This window comes from Lissotriton helveticus, chromosome 10 (genome assembly GCF_964261635.1).
Source record: "Lissotriton helveticus chromosome 10, aLisHel1.1, whole genome shotgun sequence".
NCBI classification, from domain to species: domain Eukaryota; kingdom Metazoa; phylum Chordata; class Amphibia; order Caudata; family Salamandridae; genus Lissotriton; species Lissotriton helveticus.
Window position 1 is genome coordinate 717,689,370 of NC_136071.1, and position 23,125 is coordinate 717,712,494.

The 23,125-nt window shown below is 43.8% G+C and overlaps 1 protein-coding gene across 5 annotated transcripts in view; it reads left to right on the forward strand.

Annotated features, from left to right (window-relative positions):
- The window catches only part of UBE3C (ubiquitin protein ligase E3C), a 1,115,457-nt gene that overhangs the window by 88,408 nt on the left and 1,003,924 nt on the right, over nt 1-23,125 (forward strand). For 4 of the 5 annotated variants that reach the window (XM_078663264.1, XM_078663263.1, XM_078663265.1 and 1 more), the window contains exon 2: nt 461-570. In XM_078663264.1, coding sequence (XP_078519390.1) covers nt 505-570 — 66 coding nt within the window. In that variant the 5' untranslated portion in view covers nt 461-504. Of the gene's footprint in view, nt 1-458; nt 571-23,125 lie in introns of all 5 variants that reach the window. The other variant, XM_078663267.1, reaches the window with a different exon arrangement.

The window sequence follows — 23,125 nt, forward strand, 5'->3', positions numbered from 1 at the left end:
TAAACTAATTTAGCTGTTGATGAGTAGGGCGTTTTTTTGGGGCAACTCATTTCTAGAGCACTGTCCATTTGAAGCAAAGACATTTGAATGAGATGCTGAATTCTTTAAATGACAACATTAGATGCCATGGTAAGATGAAGTATCGTGATTAAAGCAATTTTTGGGGTTACAAACAAGTGTGAAGTCAGTTATGTACAAATTGTCTTTCTCACTGAAGGTTTGAGCAGTAATTCATCATTAGGCACGTAATCCTTCAGCAAGTGAATCTATCAATTTTGTAATTAATCAGATGTTTTTCAGTGTTAATTGGGAGCACCGTGTAAACTGTAGTCTGATATTAAGAACTGATACTCATGTTTTGAAAACAACCTACTGCTTCTGTTTTTAAAGAATTTTAAGAACAGATTTTAAACATGTTTTATTCATTCAATTTGTTCTTGTATATTGTTGCTTTTTGCAGCGTCGGGTTTGGAGCCACATCTCTAGATGGGATAAATAATAAAGATGTTTAGCTTTGAAGGAGATTTCAAGACGAGGCCCAAGGTGTCACTTGGCGGTGCAAGTAGAAAGGTAAGACCCACCCAACACATTTTTACATGGTTTCTCAGAATGAAATGAAGTAGTTGTAGGCTGGGTGAGAGGGCGGTTGTTTGGGGCAGAGTAGGTCAGCTCGGGTAAAGTGTCACAGCTCATTTTGCATCAATAATCGTTGCACAGGCACTGTTATTATTAACATTTCCACTCATCCATTTTTTATCCTTGTAGGAGAAACCAAAATGAATGTATTTTAGGCTTCCAGTTGTAAGGTTAAAATACGTAAATGTTCTTTCCATCCTCATGCTGTAAAAATCAGGTTCAGATGGTCCGATGAGAATCTACATGCTATGACTGCATCAGTGCTGTATTCCATCCATGGCTGCTTTTCTCCCGATTGAGGAGACTAACCTTATTGTAATATTTGGCCTCTGGGAAGTTCTGTTTACAGCATTCTTCTGGGGCAACCATCTAAACCCCAGAAGCTAAATGAAAACTTTCAATGTAGGGCGGGGTGGGGAATCCCTTGGCTTTGATTTATCATTTGATCTATGTTTAATAAATTATACAGATCATACACACAGTGCCTACATTCTGTGCTTGTGCATGTAACAAAAGATTATCCATGTAATTCTGGATACACAGTATACCTGTTTGTGGCAAGATACTTCTCAACTTAATGATTAATTCTCATGCTCACCCACACAAAACACACAGACAATCCACATTATTGACACTGACATAGTCTCCACATATTCAGCAGTGCCACATCGAGCAGTGCTTAACTTATACCTGGCATTATCTATCGCAATCTTTGCTTGGCCCTCAAGGGAATGTACCTCCACATTCACAAGCCACAGAATCCTGAATCCCAGGCACTAAATTGTCAGATGGCTGTGAGTATGAGTGAAGAAGAGAGGATGAACAAGGAGACTATTAGCCTTTATATCCAGACATAAGGGCCAATTAAACATGTGCCTTGAAAAATCCCCTAGATGGCAAAGGGCCATGGTGTGAACATCCACTACGTTGATCCTGACCGCATCTCAAGTAAATGTTTCTTGTCTTTTACTTCATATATGCTGCAATGATCAATCAATGATCAATAAATTACATCGCCACCCTAAATAATCTTTGTGAGGAATACTTTCTTTGCATGAAGATCCCAGCCACGTTTAGCCCCTACTGAGCACAGCTTGAGAAAAGAATATAAATCCTACTGAATGGGGTGAAATGGACATAGTGGAAAGGGTGTTGCATAAGAAAGGGAAAGCGCTGGTGAACACATCTGAATGCAACTACAATCATAGACTGCTAATATTTGCAGCTTTAGTATGTAATTTCACCATTTATAGACATGCTAGCTGAGGAAATGTATGTAAAATAGGCCTGTTGAGGACAAGTCTTCCTGCGGTGCAGGCATTATGTTTTTGAAACTTTAGAGCGGCCTGCTGCTTATTTTCATCACTTCAAGATCTAGAACTGATAACTGAATGGGGTGAAAAGAAAGCAGACTAGAGAAAACTCCGGTTTACACAGAAAAAATAACTGTAGAGTCCTTGAAAATGTTGTAGGAAATTAGGCAAACTACAGGAGTAGCAGAACAGGGAATTCTAAGATGAGGATCCAATGAGCAGGAGCTGGACAATCCTCTGGAAGGAGCAACAAGCCATGAACTAGTGACATTGTGTCGCACTGAGATGACACATCAGACTCCATAGTCCTGAACAGGAAGTAATGAGATAGACAGAAAACAAATGAATGCAATAATGGATTCATATTCACACTACATTCCAAAAGGAAAACATAGATTGGAGTTTTGTACCTGGAGTCTAATCTGATGGCACCCTTATGTGGCTGAATCATTCCCTGCCATACTCCGACAGAGCCCAGAGTAAATCACCCTTCCAAAACACCCACCCTTTGGCCATAGCTTAATCAATGTTGACATTTTTTGCCTTGAAGTGGAAAACAGTTTTGCATTTACAAAGGCATTCTTTGGTGAGTCCACCTCACATTGATCTCTTGCTGCAGAGGGAAACCCAAGGTACAGTCCATTTTTTCACACAGAATCATTAATGAATTAATGATTGGTCTCTTCAGTCTTACAGCCCCGTATGAGAGTTAAACATACATTTTAGCCAATTCAAAGAAGGCACTTACAAGTGTATATCCTGGAAGATACTTATGGTCAGGAGTTACTTCGGCTACAAGGCACAATCAGATAAAATCTTTTCAGTCAAAATATCTTATCTCAAGCACCTTAATGATGAAGTTATCCTGAATATGAGCTGTGGTTTATTCCCATGGGTCTTACATTCTTTTACTTGAATCAGCGTGTCATCTTTACCACTTTTGTTTCAAAACCACTGTTTTTTTGTCAGAGATATTCTTACATAGATTGGCCATAGCAAAGAGATTTTGCTAAACACACCAACTATATGTCAGAACAAAGTATTTCTTGCTATAATGGGGACATTTTCACCCATAGCACTCAATTGCCAGAATACCTGTCCATGTTTTAGTCAGGATGCACTCTGCCAATGGTACATCTATGAAAACTATACTCTTTGGGTGAGTCACACTTACAGATAACTGGAAGGGAGCCACATGGACATCGCCTTGTACCTGCTTAAGGCAGTGCTGCTTACGTATTGCAGCCAGATCTCAGACTGCTTTGGAACAGATGGTGATGCTACAAAGGTGACCCTCATTTACAGAAGGGTTACATTCTATAGTACCTCTTGTCTTGGTAGTCCTAATTCAAGCATGTGCCTCTATGTGCGCTGCATTACTGAAGGCAAAGTTACAAGTAATCACAGTTGCATATTGGTGGTATCTTTTATATATTCAAAATCAATCTTCCCTTCTCTTCCCAGCAGTTTCTTGGTACCCTTTTAAATGCTTTGCTAATCAGAGCAATGTAAGCATTTGAGGGGAGAGGAGCTCAAATCATTTCTACCTTATGGGCTTTCTGCAGGGTCATATAATAGGTTGGAAAGGCTGCACAGAGGACAATGTCAAATGAGTGCATTCTGTTACTGGTGTTTTGATATTTCATGCGGTAGAGTCCAAGCCTGACTACTAGGTATAATTCAAGCAAGTGAATCTTTAGTTAACATCTAATTAGTCCTGCTGACTCCTTATTGGTAAAAAGTAATCACTATACATTTTGTTATTATACATGGTTGATTTTCTATAAGCAGCCTAATGCAGAAATTAGCATGGATGGTTTGGGTAGGAATGACATTGCCTCCAATATCCATGCACTAAAACATCTAAAGGATTTTTCTGGTGGCAATGCACATCCACCCTTTAAGGGAAGTAGTTCTTTGTCCACCAAAGATTTACCTCAAACGTACAGGCAGTCTTTTCAGCAGTTGCTACAAGATACAAAGCAGCATGTTCTTCAGGAAAGTATCTTATGTTCTTTGGATAATGATAATCTTCTTGGTTAGTAACTAAAATTGGTGTTACAGTATCCCATGTATCAAGTTAATTTAGCTCCTTCATTAAATGTGAAATATTAAGATATGTAAGATATTTAGATAAATCCTAAATAAAAGCTGATATTGTGCTTTAAAAATAATGGTTATTCTGAATTTCGTTGCTGTTTGCTAATTATGTGAATTAAGACAATATGTATATAGTATTGGAAGGGTACTAGATGGTCTGGGCTCGTCCATACGTATTTGGAACACACTCCTCCTTTCCATCATGGGTAGCATGGTGATCACAAAGATGGTCTCACTCCTTCGGTATCTCTATAAATTACAAAACGCTTTGTGCTCCTTGAGACTGACTAGCCTGTTGGTGTTCCTGGTCTGGGCTGGTAGGCGTAGCAGGGTTGCACTGAATTACTAAAACTAGAGGAGGAAGGGGGCTGGGTCATTCAGATATAGAGTTGCATTTTTATGCAGCTCATATTCAGCAGGCCATTGAGTGACTTACTGATAAGAACAACCTGTGGTCAAGCTTTTATTAGAGCTAGTCATGAGGGGCCAGTAGGGTGGATGGCACGTTCCCTTATGTTGTGCGACAAACAGTGAAAATTGGGTAAAAGATAGCTGCAAGGGTTCGTACACTGCCGCCCACTATGAGAGTTGAATAAATGGCATTTACAGGCATTCAGAAGCATTTGAAAGGATCTGACGGTCACTCAATGGAGGAAGGGGGGGGGGGGGTTGCCAGGTACTGGAAGATGTATACCCAGCATAGACTCATCACTTTTGGGATTCACAGGACTCATTTGAAGTGGGTCCTCGACAATTTCTGCAGTACACTAATTTAACTGGTACGTTGAGGGAGATCTGGACAGATTATAGAACTCTGGAAGGTATTCTTTGGTTGGGCACTGGGTGCCATTTGATTACATTAATGTACAAAGGCCTAAAATACCCTAAAATTAGACAGAACCAGGCCTTGTTGAAGGCTATGGTTGCGTTGGAAATGGGTATAGGCCATCAGAATTGAGGAACACCATCCTAAACTTGATGGACTGCGCTCAGTCAGGGATAATATAAAGTCAATACAGTCCTCAAATCTATATTCCCATTTCATTAACCAAAATTTTCCTTTAGGATAACCCTCTTTGTGTGTAGTCAACAGTTTCTACCAGTACCTTACCTTTGTTAATTGATAACTGCGCTTACTAATATATGAGACATTGTGCCAGTATTCCCCCAACTCTAAATTAGGCAATAAATCCTTTATGTATTTCAACCATGTAATTTTTGTCGCCTGAGAATATGAAACTCGATCGAGAAGTCCTTCTCTACAGGTTCTAAGCTCCTCCATGGTCCATATTCTTATCCAAAATAAATGGGACCCTACTCAGCATGGGCTGTAATTGTTTTCAAACCCAGATCTAATATTATAGGCACTCCACATGAGCTTCAGCAGGACCCTTCTAAAAACGTTTTCTGTCTTGTCTAGGTTATCCATTTTACAGTGGCACCATAATTCAGATCGGTAAAGGGCAGCGTTTGTATCCTGGGCTCAATATATTTACAATACTGGTGACACAGGGTAGAGAATGTAATTAACACACTTGTTCTATGGTGTAACAGGGATAAACGTTTAGCAATCTGCTATCGTCACACTTGCAAGTCTGATATCCTGAAACCCAAGTGATCAAACTCTGTTACTTTTTCAAGTGCATATTACCCAGTCTTATTTTGTCCCCTCAATTTTTGTGAGGGTTAAATATAATAAATTCAGTTTTTCCTTTTTTTACCCCCAAACTATGTGAATTGCAAAATGTGACTTAACTTTGTAATAGGATTTCAAGATCTTTCAGGGTTTTAGAGATCAGTAGAGTAAGATAATTAGTGAATAGTAACGCAGGCACCTTCTTGCATGCCAAAACTGGTGAATCGTTTTCACGCTTTGCTGAGTAGTTAGTGCATTCATTTATAAAAAAGTAGGAAACGGGTGGGTGCCAAGACACAGACTTGGCAAACACGCTTATTAACCTTGTTCCTTTCAGGCACCTCTCTATTTAGGCCCCACCTCACTTGGGCACAGTTATCTGTGTGCCTGATTAAGGTCTATGAGTCACTGGGAATTCTCAGTTGAAGCCATGACCCCCCCTTACCCTTCCCAAACACACAGCTTCTCTCTTTGGATCTTTTCAAATGGCGCTCGTAAGTCGACAAAAGCTATATATAAGCTGCCTCTTGTAATGTCAGTGGTCTTAAACTTAGCAAAAGAACAGGTCAATAGTGCTATTCTTTGGTCTAAATCACGCTTGAAACCCGCTCAAGATGTTATTGTCGGTCATCTAGGCTGTGAGTTTGTCCAACACCTGTTTGCAGAATAATTTCTGCACAGGCTAAGTGGACGATAGTTACTGGGATCAATACAACTACCCTTTTTGTGGATTGCCACTATCTCGGATCCCCTCCAAGAGTCTTGTATTGGCCCCTCCTAAACAACTGCAATAAAATGGTTTTTATATATGGGGCCCCACATTTCTGATAGATACATCTGCCGTGTGGATTCCTCACCTTGTGAATATCCCCTTGCGTCAGCAACATTCGGAAATTCTTTTTGTAGCCTCGCGCCGACGTGAACTCGGACGTCATAGAGACACGACATCGCTCGCGACTCCGCTGACGTCACCGACGCCAACAATAGGCCCACGCCGGCGTGATGACATCAGTTCCCTTTTTTCCGCGTCGTCGACGCGAACGGTTTCGGGGTACTCTGTAGCTTTTAGTGACTTTGTTACTATATTTCTTCGGTTCTCCATTCTCTGACCTTTTTACTCGGTTGTCATATCGACAAAGAAAACGGGTTTTAAACCCTGTAGAGAATGTGGAAAGATGATGTCTGTTACGGACCCACACCAAGACTGTATTTGGTGTCTGAGCTCGGACCACGACGTTGATGATTGTTCATCGTGTCAAAAGATGAATCCGAAGGCTCTGCGAGAAAGAGAGTCTAAGCTTCTTGTGGCCAAGCTGAAGGCAGATAAAGTTAGAAGATCTTCAAAACACTCGAAGAGGTCGAAGTCGAGATCCAGGTCGAGGTCTCGAGAGGCGTCGGCTTCGAAGTCGTCGTCTGATCACGCTTCCAGCTCTCGTAAAAAACATAAGAAGAGGAGACATGAGCCCCGACGTCATTCGGATGATAAGTCTGGCTCAAGATCGAAATCTCCCAAGAGGATGAAGTCGAAGGTAATTCCTCCACAAGTGTCGGATCAGGAAGGTGAGGCCTCACCTTCGGAGTCGATAGTTCATTCTCCGACTCCGGTTCCCGATCCGACTCCGGCTCCGTCTCCGGCTCCATCTCCGACTCCAGAAGACGCTGGTGGAGTTCCTGTTGAGGAAGAAACTTCGACTCCTGTTATTGAAACAGGTTCGAATCTACCTCGAGGTCAACCTGAGCATCCACCTTTTCCGGCTCCAGGTCAGGACCCTTCTGCGTTTCTAAACGCTATGTATGGTGTTTTCTCAAGATCATTGTACCCCTCTGGAGCGCCTTCGGGTCCCATGGGTCCAATGGCATTTAATTTGGGTGTTCCTCACTCATATGCCCCGGCACCTTTCATGCCATATATGCCAGCCCCGACCCCGCTGTGGCAGTGCCGGCTCCACCGAGGTCGACGCCGATATCGACGCCGGCTCGACCGAAGTCGACGACTCCGGCTCCGGCGTCGCCTGCTCCAAGCAAGTCTATGGAACATCCTTCTAAGCCTTCTGATTCGATTCCAACGTCGGCTCCGGCGCCGTCGGATTCGGCAGTGGATCCGACTGCACTCCGCGTTAAGCAGAGGTCTAGGAGAGAGGCTCAACGTCTCCTAGAAGAACAGAGATATTGTGAGTCTCATTCCGACTTAGAAGAAGGTGAGCTGGATGGGAGTTATTTTGAGGACCTGGCAGAAGCGAGTGGTCTTGAATTTTCTCCGGAGTGGGCTTTACCATCAGGCCCTGATGCACCCTCTAAGGATGTTCAGCCATGTCATGTGGTTATGAGAAAGGCAGCGGGACATTTGGGTTTAACTTTGCCTACTGTCGAATTTAAGTCAAATTTACTAACTGAGGTTCTTCATTCTCCGAACTCTGCTGTGGAACCTTTGCTCCCTTTTCATGATGCTTTAACTGAGCCCATTATGGAAGTATGGAAGAAACCTTTTTCTGCTCCTGCAGTTTCGAAAGGTGTGGCTAGGAGGTATAGAGTGGCTCCTAAAGATCCTGCCTTTTTGTCATCTCACCCTTCTCCTGAGAGCTTGGTGATTCAGGCAGCATGTTCTAAGAAGTCGGTTGGCGCTTTTCCACAGGTACTCGTACAAAGCTCACTCAGTTGAGAGAGCACCTCTGCGCACAACAAGAAGAGACCAATACGTCTAGTTCAATAGAACATAAAGTGCGATGAAGGTCAATCAATATGAAGTTGTCATGAGCTTTCACATTTTATTCATGATTCAAAAGTGAAGTTCAGGTAAGATATCCACAGTTATATTTTCCATCAAACGTTAGGTTTGGTCCAACCAAAACAATCACACATCCCGATGCATTTCGGGCCACGCCCTTCTTCAGGGGAATACTCTACAAAAAAACAATCCAAAAGGAAACAATTCAATCTTGTATCCAAATGTGGCGTACGAAACTGCATGACTTATTAAATATCTAACAGAGTGATAATCATAAAAATCTGGGTGGTAATAATGCCATGGTGAATGAATTCGAGTCAAAATGTGCACCCCCGTGAATAGAAGGTGAAAAAAGAAAAGGGAAGGTCAACGTGAGGGAGAGGTCCAAGGGCCTTTTCATGCGGTCATTAAATAATCACCGGGTGTAGTGAAGCAGATAAAGAAAACCCTCATGCAGCCCTGAAGTGCTAATGTCGGAAGCGCTAATGCCGAAAGTACACGAAAAACGATAAAAGTCAGGTAAGGAACACCAAAACCAGAGTGACCGAACATAACAAGTTACGGATAAAGTCCCACAGGGGGTACTTACATTGTGCAATTGTGCAACAAGCTACGCGGTGCGCCGCGAAGTTGGTAATCGATCAGTGAGGGCGTTGTGGCCGTGAGCATTAAGACGCGAGTGACCCTAAACATAAACAAGGGACTATGAGTCAGAAGAGACTGTGGAGGAAATAGAGAAAGAGTGGGGGCCATATTGGAAAGGTGAAAACTCAAGCAAACGCCACAATATCAAGAAAAGTGTAACACATACGGTGACAGAAATGATTAAACGGTAAAAAAGCAAGAATGAAAAATGAGAGAACATGAGTAAAACACATATAAAAAATTACAGATAACACAAAAATTCCATACGGTCATTAAGACCATGCGGTGCCATGGTGGACATAAGCCGGATCCAAAAGTTCTCTCTCTTCAAGAGGGTGTTTTTATTGTTCCCAGTGATTTTCACTTGTTCAAGTATTTGAAATTTCAGTTGGGCAACACTGTGTCTATGTTCCATGAAGTGGGTTGCCACACTTGACTTCAAGTTACATGTGCGTATATTACTCTTGTGCTCAAGAATGCGTGCACGGATCTTTCTCTCGGTGTGGCCAATATAACATTTGCCACACGGGCATTTCAGCATATAGATTACATTGCTGCTGTTGCATGTAGCATTCACTCTCAGTTTAATGACGTGTCCTTTCATAGGGTGTGTGATTTTATTGCCAGGGATACAGTTCCCACAGTTACTGCAATTATAGCAAGGTTTTAGACCATTGTAAACAAGTGGAGTGATCATCGACGTGGATTTGCTCAGTAACTCTTTTACATTGCGGCCCCTGGTAAAGGCAAACATTGGAGGTTGATTAAATAGACCATTGAAATCCGGTTCCATTGTAATTATAGGCCAGTGTTTCCGGATGATATGTTGAAACTGGTTAGACATCTTAGAGTGTTTGGAAACCACGACCATGCGGTCAGTTATTTTTTTGGGTTTAGGTTTGAGTAGTTCCAATCTCCTACACTTGTCTGTTCGCTCCATTGCCAGATCCAAAATGGGTGTGGGATACCCACGAGCTTTAAGTCTCTCCAATGTGTTTCTGAGTTCTTGCTTGCATACTTGGTCATTAGAAACTATGCGTTTCACTCTGAGTAGTTGGGCAAAAGGTAAGTTGTTCTTAAGGTTAGGCCGATGAAAACTGCTATAATGCAAAATGGAGTTCCTGTCCGTGGGTTTTCGATAAATGGTGGTGAACCACTCATTTGGTTCACGGTGTATTTCCACATCTAGATAGTGGATGCATTTGTCATTGTAATCCCACGTGAACTGAATACGTTCATTCACATCATTCCATGATTCAAGAAAGTTGACGAGAGTTTCAGCAGTACCATCCCATAGTAAAAAAACGTCATCAATGTAACGTAAGTACAATTTTCCATGTTGAAGCCAGCTGTTTTGGCAAAGAATGTGTGATTCTTCAAACACTTTCATGTATATATTAGCGTAGCAAGGAGCCGCCGAATTGCCCATGGCAGTTCCATTCAACTGGAGAATCCATTTATCAAGTACGGTGAAATAACTATGATACAGCGTATACATGGTGAGTTGCATCAGGAAAACTTTCAGGTCAGAGTCCAAATCTGATGAAATTAATGTTTGTTCAATAGCTTCCATACCACCATCATGGGGGATGGAGATATAAAGTGAACATACGTCCACCGTGCACATGATCAAATCAGTGTTTTTAAGATCATTCATGATGAGTTCAAGCTTGGACAAAAAGTCAGTAGTGTCACGAACATGTGACCGGGTCTTGAGTACAAACGGTTGCAAATACCTATCTAGAAACTTGCCAGTGTTCTCGTTCTTAAGAACAACTTACCTTTTGCCCAACTACTCAGAGTGAAACGCATAGTTTCTAATGACCAAGTATGCAAGCAAGAACTCAGAAACACATTGGAGAGACTTAAAGCTCGTAGGTATCCCACACCCATTTTGGATCTGGCAATGGAGCGAACAGACCAGTGTAGGAGATTGGAACTACTCAAACCTAAACCCAAAAAAATAACTGACCGCATGGTCGTGGTTTCCAAACACTCTAAGATGTCCAACCAGTTTCAACATATCATCCAGAAACACTGGCCTATACTTACAATGGAACCGGATTTCAATGGTCTATTCAATCAACCTCCAATGTTTGCCTTTACCAGGGGCCGCAATGTAAAAGAGTTACTGAGCAAATCCACGTCGATGATCACTCCACTTGTTTACAATGGTCTAAAACCTTGCTATAATTGCAGTAACTGTGCGAACTGTATCCCTGGCAATAAAATCACACACCCTATGAAAGGACACGTCATTAAACTGAGAGTGAATGCTACATGCAACAGCAGCAATGTAATCTATATGCTGAAATGCCCGTGTGGCAAATGTTATATTGGCCACACCGAGAGAAAGATCCGTGCACGCATTCTTGAGCACAAGAGTAATATACGCACATGTAACTTGAAGTCAAGTGTGGCAACCCACTTCATGGAACACAGACACAGTGTTGCCCAACTGAAATTTCAAATACTTGAACAAGTGAAAATCACTGGGAACAATAAAAACACCCTCTTGAAGAGAGAGAACTTTTGGATCCGGCTTATGTCCACCATGGCACCGCATGGTCTTAATGACCGTATGGAATTTTTGTGTTATCTGTAATTTTTTATATGTGTTTTACTCATGTTCTCTCATTTTTCATTCTTGCTTTTTTACCGTTTAATCATTTCTGTCACCGTATGTGTTACACTTTTCTTGATATTGTGGCGTTTGCTTGAGTTTTCACCTTTCCAATATGCCCCCCACTCTTTCTCTATTTCCTCCACAGTCTCTTCTGACTCATAGTCCCTTGTTTATGTTAGGGTCACTCGCGTCTTAATGCTCACGGCCACAACGCCCTCACTGATCGATTACCGACTTCGCGGCGCACCGCGTAGCTTGTTGCACAATTGCACAATGTAAGTACCCCCTGTGGGACTTTATCCGTAACTTGTTATGTTCGGTCACTCTGGTTTTGGTGTTCCTTACCTGACTTTTATCGTTTTTCGTGTACTTTCGGCATTAGCGCTTCCGACATTAGCACTTCAGGGCTGCATGAGGGTTTTCTTTATCTGCTTCACTACACCCGGTGATTATTTAATGACCGCATGAAACGGCCCTTGGACCTCTCCCTCACGTTGACCTTCCCTTTTCTTTTTTCACCTTCTATTCACGGGGGTGCACATTTTGACTCGAATTCATTCACCATGGCATTATTACCACCCAGATTTTTATGATTATCACTCTGTTAGATATTTAATAAGTCATGCAGTTTCGTACGCCACATTTGGATACAAGATTGAATTGTTTCCTTTTGGATTGTTTTTTTGTAGAGTATTTCCCTGAAGAAGGGCGTGGCCCGAAATGCACCGGATGTGTGATTGTTTTGGTTGGAACAAACCTAACATTTGATGGAAAATATAACTGTGGATATCTTACCTGAACTTCACTTTTGAATCATGAATAAAATGTGAAAGCTCATGACAACTTCATATTGATTGACCTTCATCGCACTTTATGTTCTATTGAACTAGACGTATTGGTCTCTTCTTGTTGTGCGCAGAGGTGCTCTCTCAACTGAGTGAGCTTTGTACGAGTACCTGGGTTTCCACACTGTTAGTGCAGACAGTGTTTCCTCTTGCAGCACACTCAACTTCTTAAATGACATTACCTTGATAACGCCCAGCTGTGCGAGCTCCCTTCCTATTCTAGTACTTACTGATTTCTGCCCCTGGATCTCAGCACGCTCTGATGATGAATTTCGATTCGGTCTCTGGCATGACCGATCTCAAGGCGAGTACATTTGCCTTCACCGCAGCAGATGCAGACAAAATTTATGGCCTTATTCAAAATGATATTACTTCCACAGGGAACTCTCGAAGTGTGGAGAGTAACATCAGACAATTACTCTACCTTTTAAAAAAACAATCCAACCAGAAATTACATTCCAGTACTTTGATCCGGTACCATCGGGCACAACGGATCCCCCGGGGCTTGAGAGTCCCATTAAAACCTTTACTCTGCAAGAATAATGTTAAATTCGTTGAGCGATGGTATTCCATCCTCAACAAGTGTTCCCTTGATTTGATCCTCCTGATCGTCGAGGAGCTATCCAGGACTTTGGAAGATCTAGCCCAAGAGATCACGAGCATTAAAAAGGAGCTTGACGAAGCCATGCCAATTGAGGAACTTACCAAAACATTGGAAGACATAAACATTCAAATTGACAAACACATCAAGGAGACACAGGAAAGAAAACTTCGCAAATTCAAGCGAGATACTATTGACTACAAGCTCGGCGAGGTGTACACCTGGGCAGAGGTGTACGCCCGCCGACGCCCTAACAAAGCTTACAATCCTTTTTCTGGTAACGAGACCTCATCATCTGAGGATGACAATAGACAAAGGCCGACCCGTGAGACACCAAATGCTGAACCTCAAACACCGAGTACATCCACCGACTCTGCGGTTCATTTTTTAGAATCGGGCCAAGTACAACAAGAAGAACCCGGGGGGGAAAAACCCGCCGGGGAATCTGGAAAAAATCCACCAACAGTGAAGCCAAAGAAGACAAACAGACGCCGATAAAACCGGAGGAAAATCTTGTCATCAACATCTTTTCCACTACTCTAACAACTCAAGAAATCAATACCTTACAAAAAGGTCAATCATTTGTGCCCACCACCCGATCTAACACCTTGGAGCTAGAAGTTAGCATCTTTAAATTAGTACGGAATATCCGGTTGAGACATTATTTTCAGAATATTTGTCCTACACCCACATTGGAGGAAGATATGCTTAGAGGACTCCGCCCTCACAGTACTTTCCTGGCACCACAAAGCCACAAGATCATTGATTCATTTGAGAATTTGGTCAGACAGGAAATTTCACAGTTACCATTTCAATCCACAGTGAAACATGGGAACATGTCTAAGAAGGAGAGAGACATTCTCAAGAGACTGGCTGACAACCCCAACATTACCTGCATGAATGCCGATAAAGGCGGTGCACTGGTGGTCATGGACACCATGTTCTATGAACAACGGATTGAGGCCCACATAAATGACCCCAACATCTACGATTCACTACCGGGAGATCCAACCTTGGATTTTTCCAAAAAACTGATTGAAATCATCAATGCAGCATTTGACAACGGCACCATCGATGATAGAACCAGACGTTACTTAACCCCTATCAATCCCAGACCTCCTGTCATGTATATGCTTCCTAAGATGCATAAACACCCGACCCAACCGCCGTTCCGGCCGATTGTGTCCACAAGAGGAAGTATACACGAGAACACTGGCAAGTTTCTAGATAGGTATTTGCAACCGTTTGTACTCAAGACCCGGTCACATGTTTGTGACACTACTGACTTTTTGTCCAAGCTTGAACCCATCATGAATGATCTTAAAAACACTGATTTGATCATGTGCACGGTGGACGTATGTTCACTTTATACCTCCATCCCCCATGATGGTGGTATGGAAGCTATTGAACAAACATTAATTTCATCAGATTTGGACTCTGACCTGAAAGTTTTCCTGATGCAACTCACCATGTATACGCTGTATCATAGTTATTTCACCGTACTTGTTAAATGGATTCTCCAGTTGAATGGAACTGCCATGGGCAATTCGGCGGCTCCTTGCTACGCTAATATGTACATGAAAGTGTTTGAAGAATCACACATTCTTTGCCAAAACAGCTGGCTTCAACATGGAAAATTGTACTTACGTTACATTGATGACGTTTTTTTACTATGGGATGGTACTGCTGAAACTCTCGTCAACTTTCTTGAATCATGGAATGATGTGAATGAACGTATTCAGTTCACGTGGGATTACAATGACAAATGCATCCACTATCTAGATGTGGAAATACACCGTGAACCAAATGAGTGGTTCACCACCATTTATCGAAAACCCACGGACAGGAACTACATTTTGCATTATAGCAGTTTTCATCGGCCTAACCTTAAGAACAACTTACCTTTTGCCCAACTACTCAGAGTGAAACGCATAGTTTCTAATGACCAAGTATGCAAGCAAGAACTCAGAAACACATTGGAGAGACTTAAAGCTCGTGGGTATCCCACACCCATTTTGGATCTGGCAATGGAGCGAACAGACAAGTGTAGGAGATTGGAACTACTCAAACCTAAACCCAAAAAAATAACTGACCGCATGGTCGTGGTTTCCAAACACTCTAAGATGTCTAACCAGTTTCAACATATCATCCGGAAACACTGGCCTATACTTACAATGGAACCGGATTTCAATGGTCTATTCAATCAACCTCCAATGTTTGCCTTTACCAGGGGCCGCAATGTAAAAGAGTTACTGAGCAAATCCACGTCGATGATCACTCCACTTGTTTACAATGGTCTAAAACCTTGCTATAATTGCAGTAACTGTGGGAACTGTATCCCTGGCAATAAAATCACACACCCTATGAAAGGACACGTCATTAAACTGAGAGTGAATGCTACATGCAACAGCAGCAATGTAATCTATATGCTGAAATGCCCGTGTGGCAAATGTTATATTGGCCACACCGAGAGAAAGATCCGTGCACGCATTCTTGAGCACAAGAGTAATATACGCACATGTAACTTGAAGTCAAGTGTGGCAACCCACTTCATGGAACACAGACACAGTGTTGTCCAACTGAAATTTCAAATACTTGAACAAGTGAAAATCACTGGGAACAATAAAAACACCCTCTTGAAGAGAGAGAACGTTTGGATCCGGCTTATGTCCACCATGGCACCGCATGGTCTTAATGACCGTATGGAATTTTTGTGTTATCTGTAATTTTTTATATGTGTTTTACTCATGTTCTCTCATTTTTCATTCTTGCTTTTTTACCGTTTAATCATTTCTGTCACCGTATGTGTTACACTTTTCTTGATATTGTGGCGTTTGCTTGAGTTTTCACCTTTCCAATATGCCCCCCACTCTTTCTCTATTTCCTCCACAGTCTCTTCTGACTCATAGTCCCTTGTTTATGTTTAGGGTCACTCGCGTCTTAATGCTCACGGCCACAACGCCCTCACTGATCGATTACCGACTTCGCGGCGCACCGCGTAGCTTGTTGCACAATTGCACAATGTAAGTACCCCCTGTGGGACTTTATCCGTAACTTGTTATGCTCGGTCACTCTGGTTTTGGTGTTCCTTACCTGACTTTTATCGTTTTTCGTGTACTTTCGGCATTAGCGCTTCCGACATTAGCACTTCAGGGCTGCATGAGGGTTTTCTTTATCTGCTTCACTACACCCGGTGATTATTTAATGACCGCATGAAACGGCCCTTGGACCTCTCCCTCACGTTGACCTTCCCTTTTCTTTTTTCACCTTCTATTCACGGGGGTGCACATTTTGACTCGAATTCATTCACCATGGCATTATTACCACCCAGATTTTTATGATTATCACTCTGTTAGATATTTAATAAGTCATGCAGTTTCGTACGCCACATTTGGATACAAGATTGAATTGTTTCCTTTTGGATTGTTTTTTTGTAGAGTATTCCCCTGAAGAAGGGCGTGGCCCGAAATGCATCGGGATGTGTGATTGTTTTGGTTGGAACAAACCTAACGTTTGATGGAAAATATAACTGTGGATATCTTACCTGAACTTCACTTTTGAATCATGAATAAAATGTGAAAGCTCATGACAACTTCATATTGATTGACCTTCATCGCACTTTATGTTCTATTGAACTAGACATATTGGTCTCTTCTTGTTGTGCGCAGAGGTGCTCTCTCAACTGAGTGAGCTTTGTACGAGTACCTGGGTTTCCACACTGTTAGTGCAGACAGTGTTTCCTCTTGCAGCACACTCAACTTCTTAAATGACATTACCTTGATAACGCCCAGCTGTGCGAGCTCCCTTCCTATTCTAGTGCTTTTCCACAGGTGCCTGGTGACAAAGAAGCTAGAAAGCAGGATCAAGTGGCCAAAAAGACTTTTTCTTCTGCAAGTATGGCATTGAAATCAACTAATGCCACTTGCCTTATGGGTAGATATGTTCATGCACTTATGGACTCTATGCGTTCATTGATCCCTAAGGTTCCAGAAGATAGCAGAAATGACTTTGAGGAAGTTTTATCTGACACTCAAGCGGCAGCTCGTCAGGTCATCCAAAGCGGCCTCGATACTGCGGATTCTGTGGCAAGAATCATGGGCACGGCGGTTGCCACAAGGCGTTCAGCTTGGTTGAAATCATCTGATTTTTCAGCTGATGTACAGTCTGCTTTGTTGGATCTGCCTTTCGATGGTGAAGGACTCTTTGGCAAAAAGGCAGACACGGCCTTGGAGAGGTTCAAGGATAGCAGGGCAACTGCTAGATCTCTTGGTCTTCAAGTCAGAGGTTCTACGACCAGGAAATTCAGAGGATTTGGTCGCTCTTCCTTTCGTACATTTAGGCAAGGTCAGCAGCAGCAACAACAACAGCAGCAGCAGAATACCTTGTATAGGTCGTACAGGGGAAAGCAAAGGGCACGTCCTCGAGGGCATCAGGCCTCTTCCTCCTCCACCTCCTCCAACCCCCCAGCCACGGAAAAGCAGCCCTAGATCCGCCATTCAGGATCATGTGGGTGCGGTGGGGGGCCGGCTTACCCACTTTCTACGGGATTGGGAATCGGTTACATCATATCTTTGGGTTCTCAATCTCGTAGAAAATGGGTATGCCCTTCCCTTTCGGGAGTTCCCTCCCAATAACCCGCCTTGCCAGGGATATTGCTCAGAGGAACATCTGTTGCTTCTTCAGGAGGAAGTTCTTACTCTATTGAAGAAGGGTGCGATAGAGGTAGTTCCGGAGCAGGAAAGAGGTCAGGGATGCTACTCTCGGTATTTCCTGATACCCAAGAAGGATGGCAGGCTTCGTCCAATCCTGGATCTCAGGATCTTGAATTTTTATCTGAAGCAGGAGAAGTTCAAGATGCTCACCCTTGCTCAGGTTCTTCAGGCTCTGCTGGAAGAAGACTGGATGGTGTCGCTCGACTTACAGGATGCGTACTTTCACATCCCAATCCTGAAGTCGCACAAGAAGTATCTCCGTTTTACGGTGGGATCGCAGCACTATCAGTTTGCGGTCCTTCCGTTTGGTCTTACTATTGCGCCTCGAGTCTTCACCAAGGTGATGGCAGTGATGGCGGCGCATCTCAGAAGATCAGGGATTCCTGTATTCCCTTATTTGGACGACTGGCTGATCAAAGCAGAGTCGTCGGAGAGAGTGCTCCATCATCTGCAGGAGACAACCCAGTTGTTGTACAGGTTGGGTTTTTCGATAAATGTACCCAAGTCTCACCTGGTGCCCTCCCAGCGCAACCTGTTCATAGGTGCGGTACTGGACACAACTGTATGTCGTGCATTCCCTCCCCCTCAAAGGATTCGCGACATACAGGAGATGATTCCTTTATTTTACAATCGAGCGGTCGTTCCAGTCCTGAAGGTCCTTCGCCTGCTTGGTCTGATGGCTTCTTGTATTCTGTTGGTCAACCATGCACGCTGGCACATGAGGGCGCTCCAGTGGTGCCTCCGCAGGCAGTGGTATCAGCACAACGGAGATCTCAGGGAGTCAGTGAGGATCTCCAGAGAAGCTGCGGCGGATCTGTCTTGGTGGGGCGTGGAAGGCAATCTGTCACAAGGAAAGCCTTTTCAACTTCCTCCATCGGTGGCCGCAGTAATAACGGATGCATCCACTCTAGGGTGGGGTGCTCATCTGGGGGATCTGGAGGTCAAGGGTCTTTGGTCTCCAGAGGAAAGGTTGCTTCACATCAACCTTCTAGAATTGCGGGCGATACGTTTGGCGCTCAAGGCCTTCCTCCCTTCCCTTCGCGGTCGTTCGATCCAGGTCCTGACGGACAACACGACCGCGATGTGGTACATCAACAAGCAGGGAGGAGTGGGGTCGCAGTGTCTCTGCAGAGAGGCTCTGCGTCTCTGGTCCTGGGTTCAGGACCATCAGATTTGTCTGATGGCAAATCATCTGGCCGGGGTTCTGAACGTTCGTGCAGACAGTCTCAGTCGGCAGTTCTCTGCCGACCACGAGTGGAGGCTTCACCCGGAGGTGGTTCACGACATCTTTCAGATGTGGGGGACTCCTCGGGTGGACCTGTTCGCCACTCGCGAGAATGCTCATTGCCTGTCGTTCTGCAGTCTCCAGTTTCCGATGCAAGGAGCCTTGGGGGATGCGTTTCAGTTGAGTTGGGGAAATCAACTCCTTTACGCGTTTCCTCCCATACCTTTGATTCCTCGTGTTCTGAGGAAGATTCGCCAAGACCGGGCCCAAGTCATATTGGTCGCCCCGGACAGGCCAAGAAGGGTGTGGTATACAGACCTTCTCCACCTCTCCTCTCACCCGCCGCTCCGTCTCCCTCTCAGGGCAGACCTCCTCTCTCAGATGGAGGGGCAGGTTCTACACCCCCACCTCCAGTCATTACACCTTCATGCATGGAGATTGAACGGGGCAACCTGAATTCCTTTTCCCTCCCGCCTGACGTTGTGGATGTCATTTTATCCGCCAGGCGTGACTCCACTAAGTCTATCTATTCTTATAGATGGTCGAAATTTGTCACGTGGTGTGGGGAAAAGTCTATTGACCCTCTGAGAGCCCATTTATCTGATGTTCTTCAGTTTGCCCTTTCTCTGGCGCAGCAGGGGCTTGCTGTTGCCACAGTGAAGGGCTATCTTTCAGCGCTGTCGGCATTTCTCTGCTTGCCTGACCAGCCATCTCTTTTGAAGTCTCCTGTGGTTTTAAGATTTTTGAAGGGCCTCACAAATAAGTTCCCTCCTTCTCCTTTCATTGTGCCTCAGTGGGACTTAAATCTTGTATTGACTTTTTTGATGGGTGCTCCCTTTGAGCCTCTTCACAAATGTCCCATGAGACTTCTTACTCTTAAAACAGTCTTCCTCGTTGCAATAACCTCGGCAAGGAGGGTAAGTGAGCTTCAAGCTCTTAGTTTCAAGCCCCCTTTCTTGACCATTCATGCTGATCGAATGGTTCTTAGGACCAGGGCTGCTTTTCTGCCTAAGGTGGTAACTCCTTTCCATTTAGGACAGTCCATTACCCTACCTACCTTCTATCCTCCCCCTCACCCTTCTAAGGAGGAAGAGAGACTACACCGTCTGGACCCCAAAAGGGCGGTGTCTTTTTACTTGGACAGATCTAGAGACTTTCGTTTGGATGACCAGCTCTTTATTGGGTTTGCTGGCTGCAAGAAAGGAAGAGCGGTTCATAAAAGAACCTTGTCGAGATGGATCGTCCTCTGCATTAAGATCCGCTACTCTTTGGCCGGTAAGGAACCACCAGAGGTTATAAGGGCTCATTCTACAAGAGCTAAGTCGTCAACCTCTGCATTGGCTAGTGGTGTTCCTGTAGAGGATATTTGCAGGGCCGCGACTTGGTCTTCCCTCCACACTTTCGCGAAGCATTACTGCTTGGATTCCGAGGTGAGGAGGGACGGCCACTTCGCGCGTTCTGTCCTCCAGGATTTTCTGGTTTAGAAGAGTGGACACTCTCCTCCGGGAGTGGGGACTGCTGTGGGACTCTATTCACAAGGTGAGGAATCCACACGGCAGATGTATCTATCAGAAGAACAAGTTACTTACCTTCGGTAACGCTTTTTCTGGTAGATACAATATCTGCCTGTGGATTCCTCACTGACCCACCCGCCTCCCCGTTGTCCACTCTTCTATACCAGAGTTACTGTAATGTAATGTATATATTTTTTGTTGTCATGGAAATGTTTCTATTGCTTTCCTGCATTTGCTTTACACTGTGTGTTTTGCCCTTACTATTGTGTACTGTTTATACTGTATACCTTTCTACTGTCATTGGTCCGTCCGTGTGCCTCGATGGCACGGAAAAAAGGGCGGAACTGATGTCATCACACCGGCGTGGGCCTATTGTAGGCGTCGGTGACGTCAGCGGAGTCGCGAGCGATGTCGTGTCTCTATGACGTCCGAGTCCACGTCGGCGCGAGGCTACAAAAAGAATTTCCGAATGTTGCTGACGCAAGGGGATATTCACAAGGTGAGGAATCCACAGGCAGATATTGTATCTACCAGAAAAAGCGTTACCGAAGGTAAGTAACTTGTTCTTTTGGTTCAGATAGAAATAGATTTTAAGGTATTTTATCCAAATCCGGTGATTTGGCCTTTATTTTAAGCGTTCATAGCCTGTAGCGTATCTTGCAATGAGAAAAATGTGAGTTTCCGGATTCCATATCACATCTATCTAGATGAATTTCACTCATGAAGTTAGTAACCTCAATTTCCCCTGGATCATTATATAAAGCTTTAAAATACTTAATCCATTCAGTTGGAGGGACATGCACCTCCTGTTTCGTAATAGAATTACTGGCGCCATGGCATACTATGTGCCAGAACGTTTTTAAATAATTGAGCCAAGAGAGATGAAGAAGATCTTCCCATAGCCTACAGCCGCAAACAAGTATACACTTTTAAAACACTGCCTATACTCCACTCTATAGTCTCTTATTGCCTCACTAATCCCCGATTTTATTGTGTACAAATTTGCTTTCTTAGTTCTGCAATCCTAATTAAACCATTCTTTGCCTTTATGTTGTTTCATCCAATAGAGAGTTTCTTATGAAAAAATGTTGGTCAAATAATTGATTATGCTCTTTCAGAAGTACAAGATGGTTGGAAAGATTATCTAGAAAATATTCCAGCATTAACCCCCCTTTTTTTTTGTTAATAGACTTGGTAATTTGCGGATTATTAATACTTTTATCACTTTTTTTTTTTTAGAACAAATTTTATTGGATTGTTTTGCCTAAAAATGGCCAGGGGAACCAATAGATGCAGTAGATCGCCGTGTAAATGGCTCAGCATTATTCCCATTAGGAAAACCAAGAATTAAGAAAACCAATATGAAAAGAATACAATAATGTAACATAGATGTGTGCGCATTAACCTTCCTGTGCCTCCCCTGCCTACCCAACCCATCGCCCACAGCCCGATATACATTAGGAAACACGAGAGTCTGTGCAGGTGTTCTGACCATAGTATTGTATTTCAGCTTCAAGTTGCGATTCAGCAGTGTTCACTGACTCTAGAATCAAGCCACGGTAGTCAGCCCAGCGCTGCCAGATTTTGAAATGTTTTTGCGTGCACCGCCTCGCCTGAAACACCACAACCTCGAGGCCCGTACAGAATTCCATACCTTTATTCCAGATGCCGAACAAAGACTGATCAGTGTCACGCAATGTCTTGTTTAGCGAGGGTAAAACCAAGGAATAGCAAATTATGTTTTAATCTATTATGTATTACAGCCTATCCCTTCAGTGCTTTGCTGCAGAAATAGTTTCTGGGTCTGTGGGATGCCCCAAGCAAGAACCTCGGCCAAGCACCCCAACACTCCTCTCCACAACCGGGCTAGGGCTCCACATTCCCAAACCCTGTGAAGGAAGGTTCCGTCTTCTTATTCGCATCGCAAGCATCTAAGGAAACCAATAAGACCCATGCGCCGCTACTGTCTATTGAAGAAGGCTTGATGGAGATATTTAGACTGAATTAAATGCAGGCGTGAGGAAATTGCCGCCCTGCGAGGGGACGCAGCAGCATCATCAGCAGCAGCAGCAGCAGCAGCATCAGCAGCAGCAGCAGCAAATCTTTGATATCTTGTGACTGCCTAGATCACCCATAAGAAGTTTCCCCTCCAGTGGGTTAAAGTCTGGTAGGGCCGAGAGAGTACAGATGTATGGTGTCAGGGCATTGCGCAACTGCAAGTATTTATAGAATTGGTTCTGGGGCATTTAAAATTCAGATTTAGTTTCTGCAGCAATTTAAAAACAAGGCCCTTCATCACTACACCCAGAGTGGATATGCCAATATGATCCACACCTGAAAGCCCTGTAGCCCAGCCACCTGGGGTATGAGCTTATTCCGCCACAGCAGTCTCTCTCGCGTAAGGCTTCCCCACCACCCCATCCTACGAAGGGACTGCTTCCAAGCTACGACCACTACTCTTGTAGCTGGAAGAAGGACACTGACATCTGATCTGCTGTAAAGGAACTTAATCATAGACGATTCGCCCATCGTTCCACCGCATGTGCT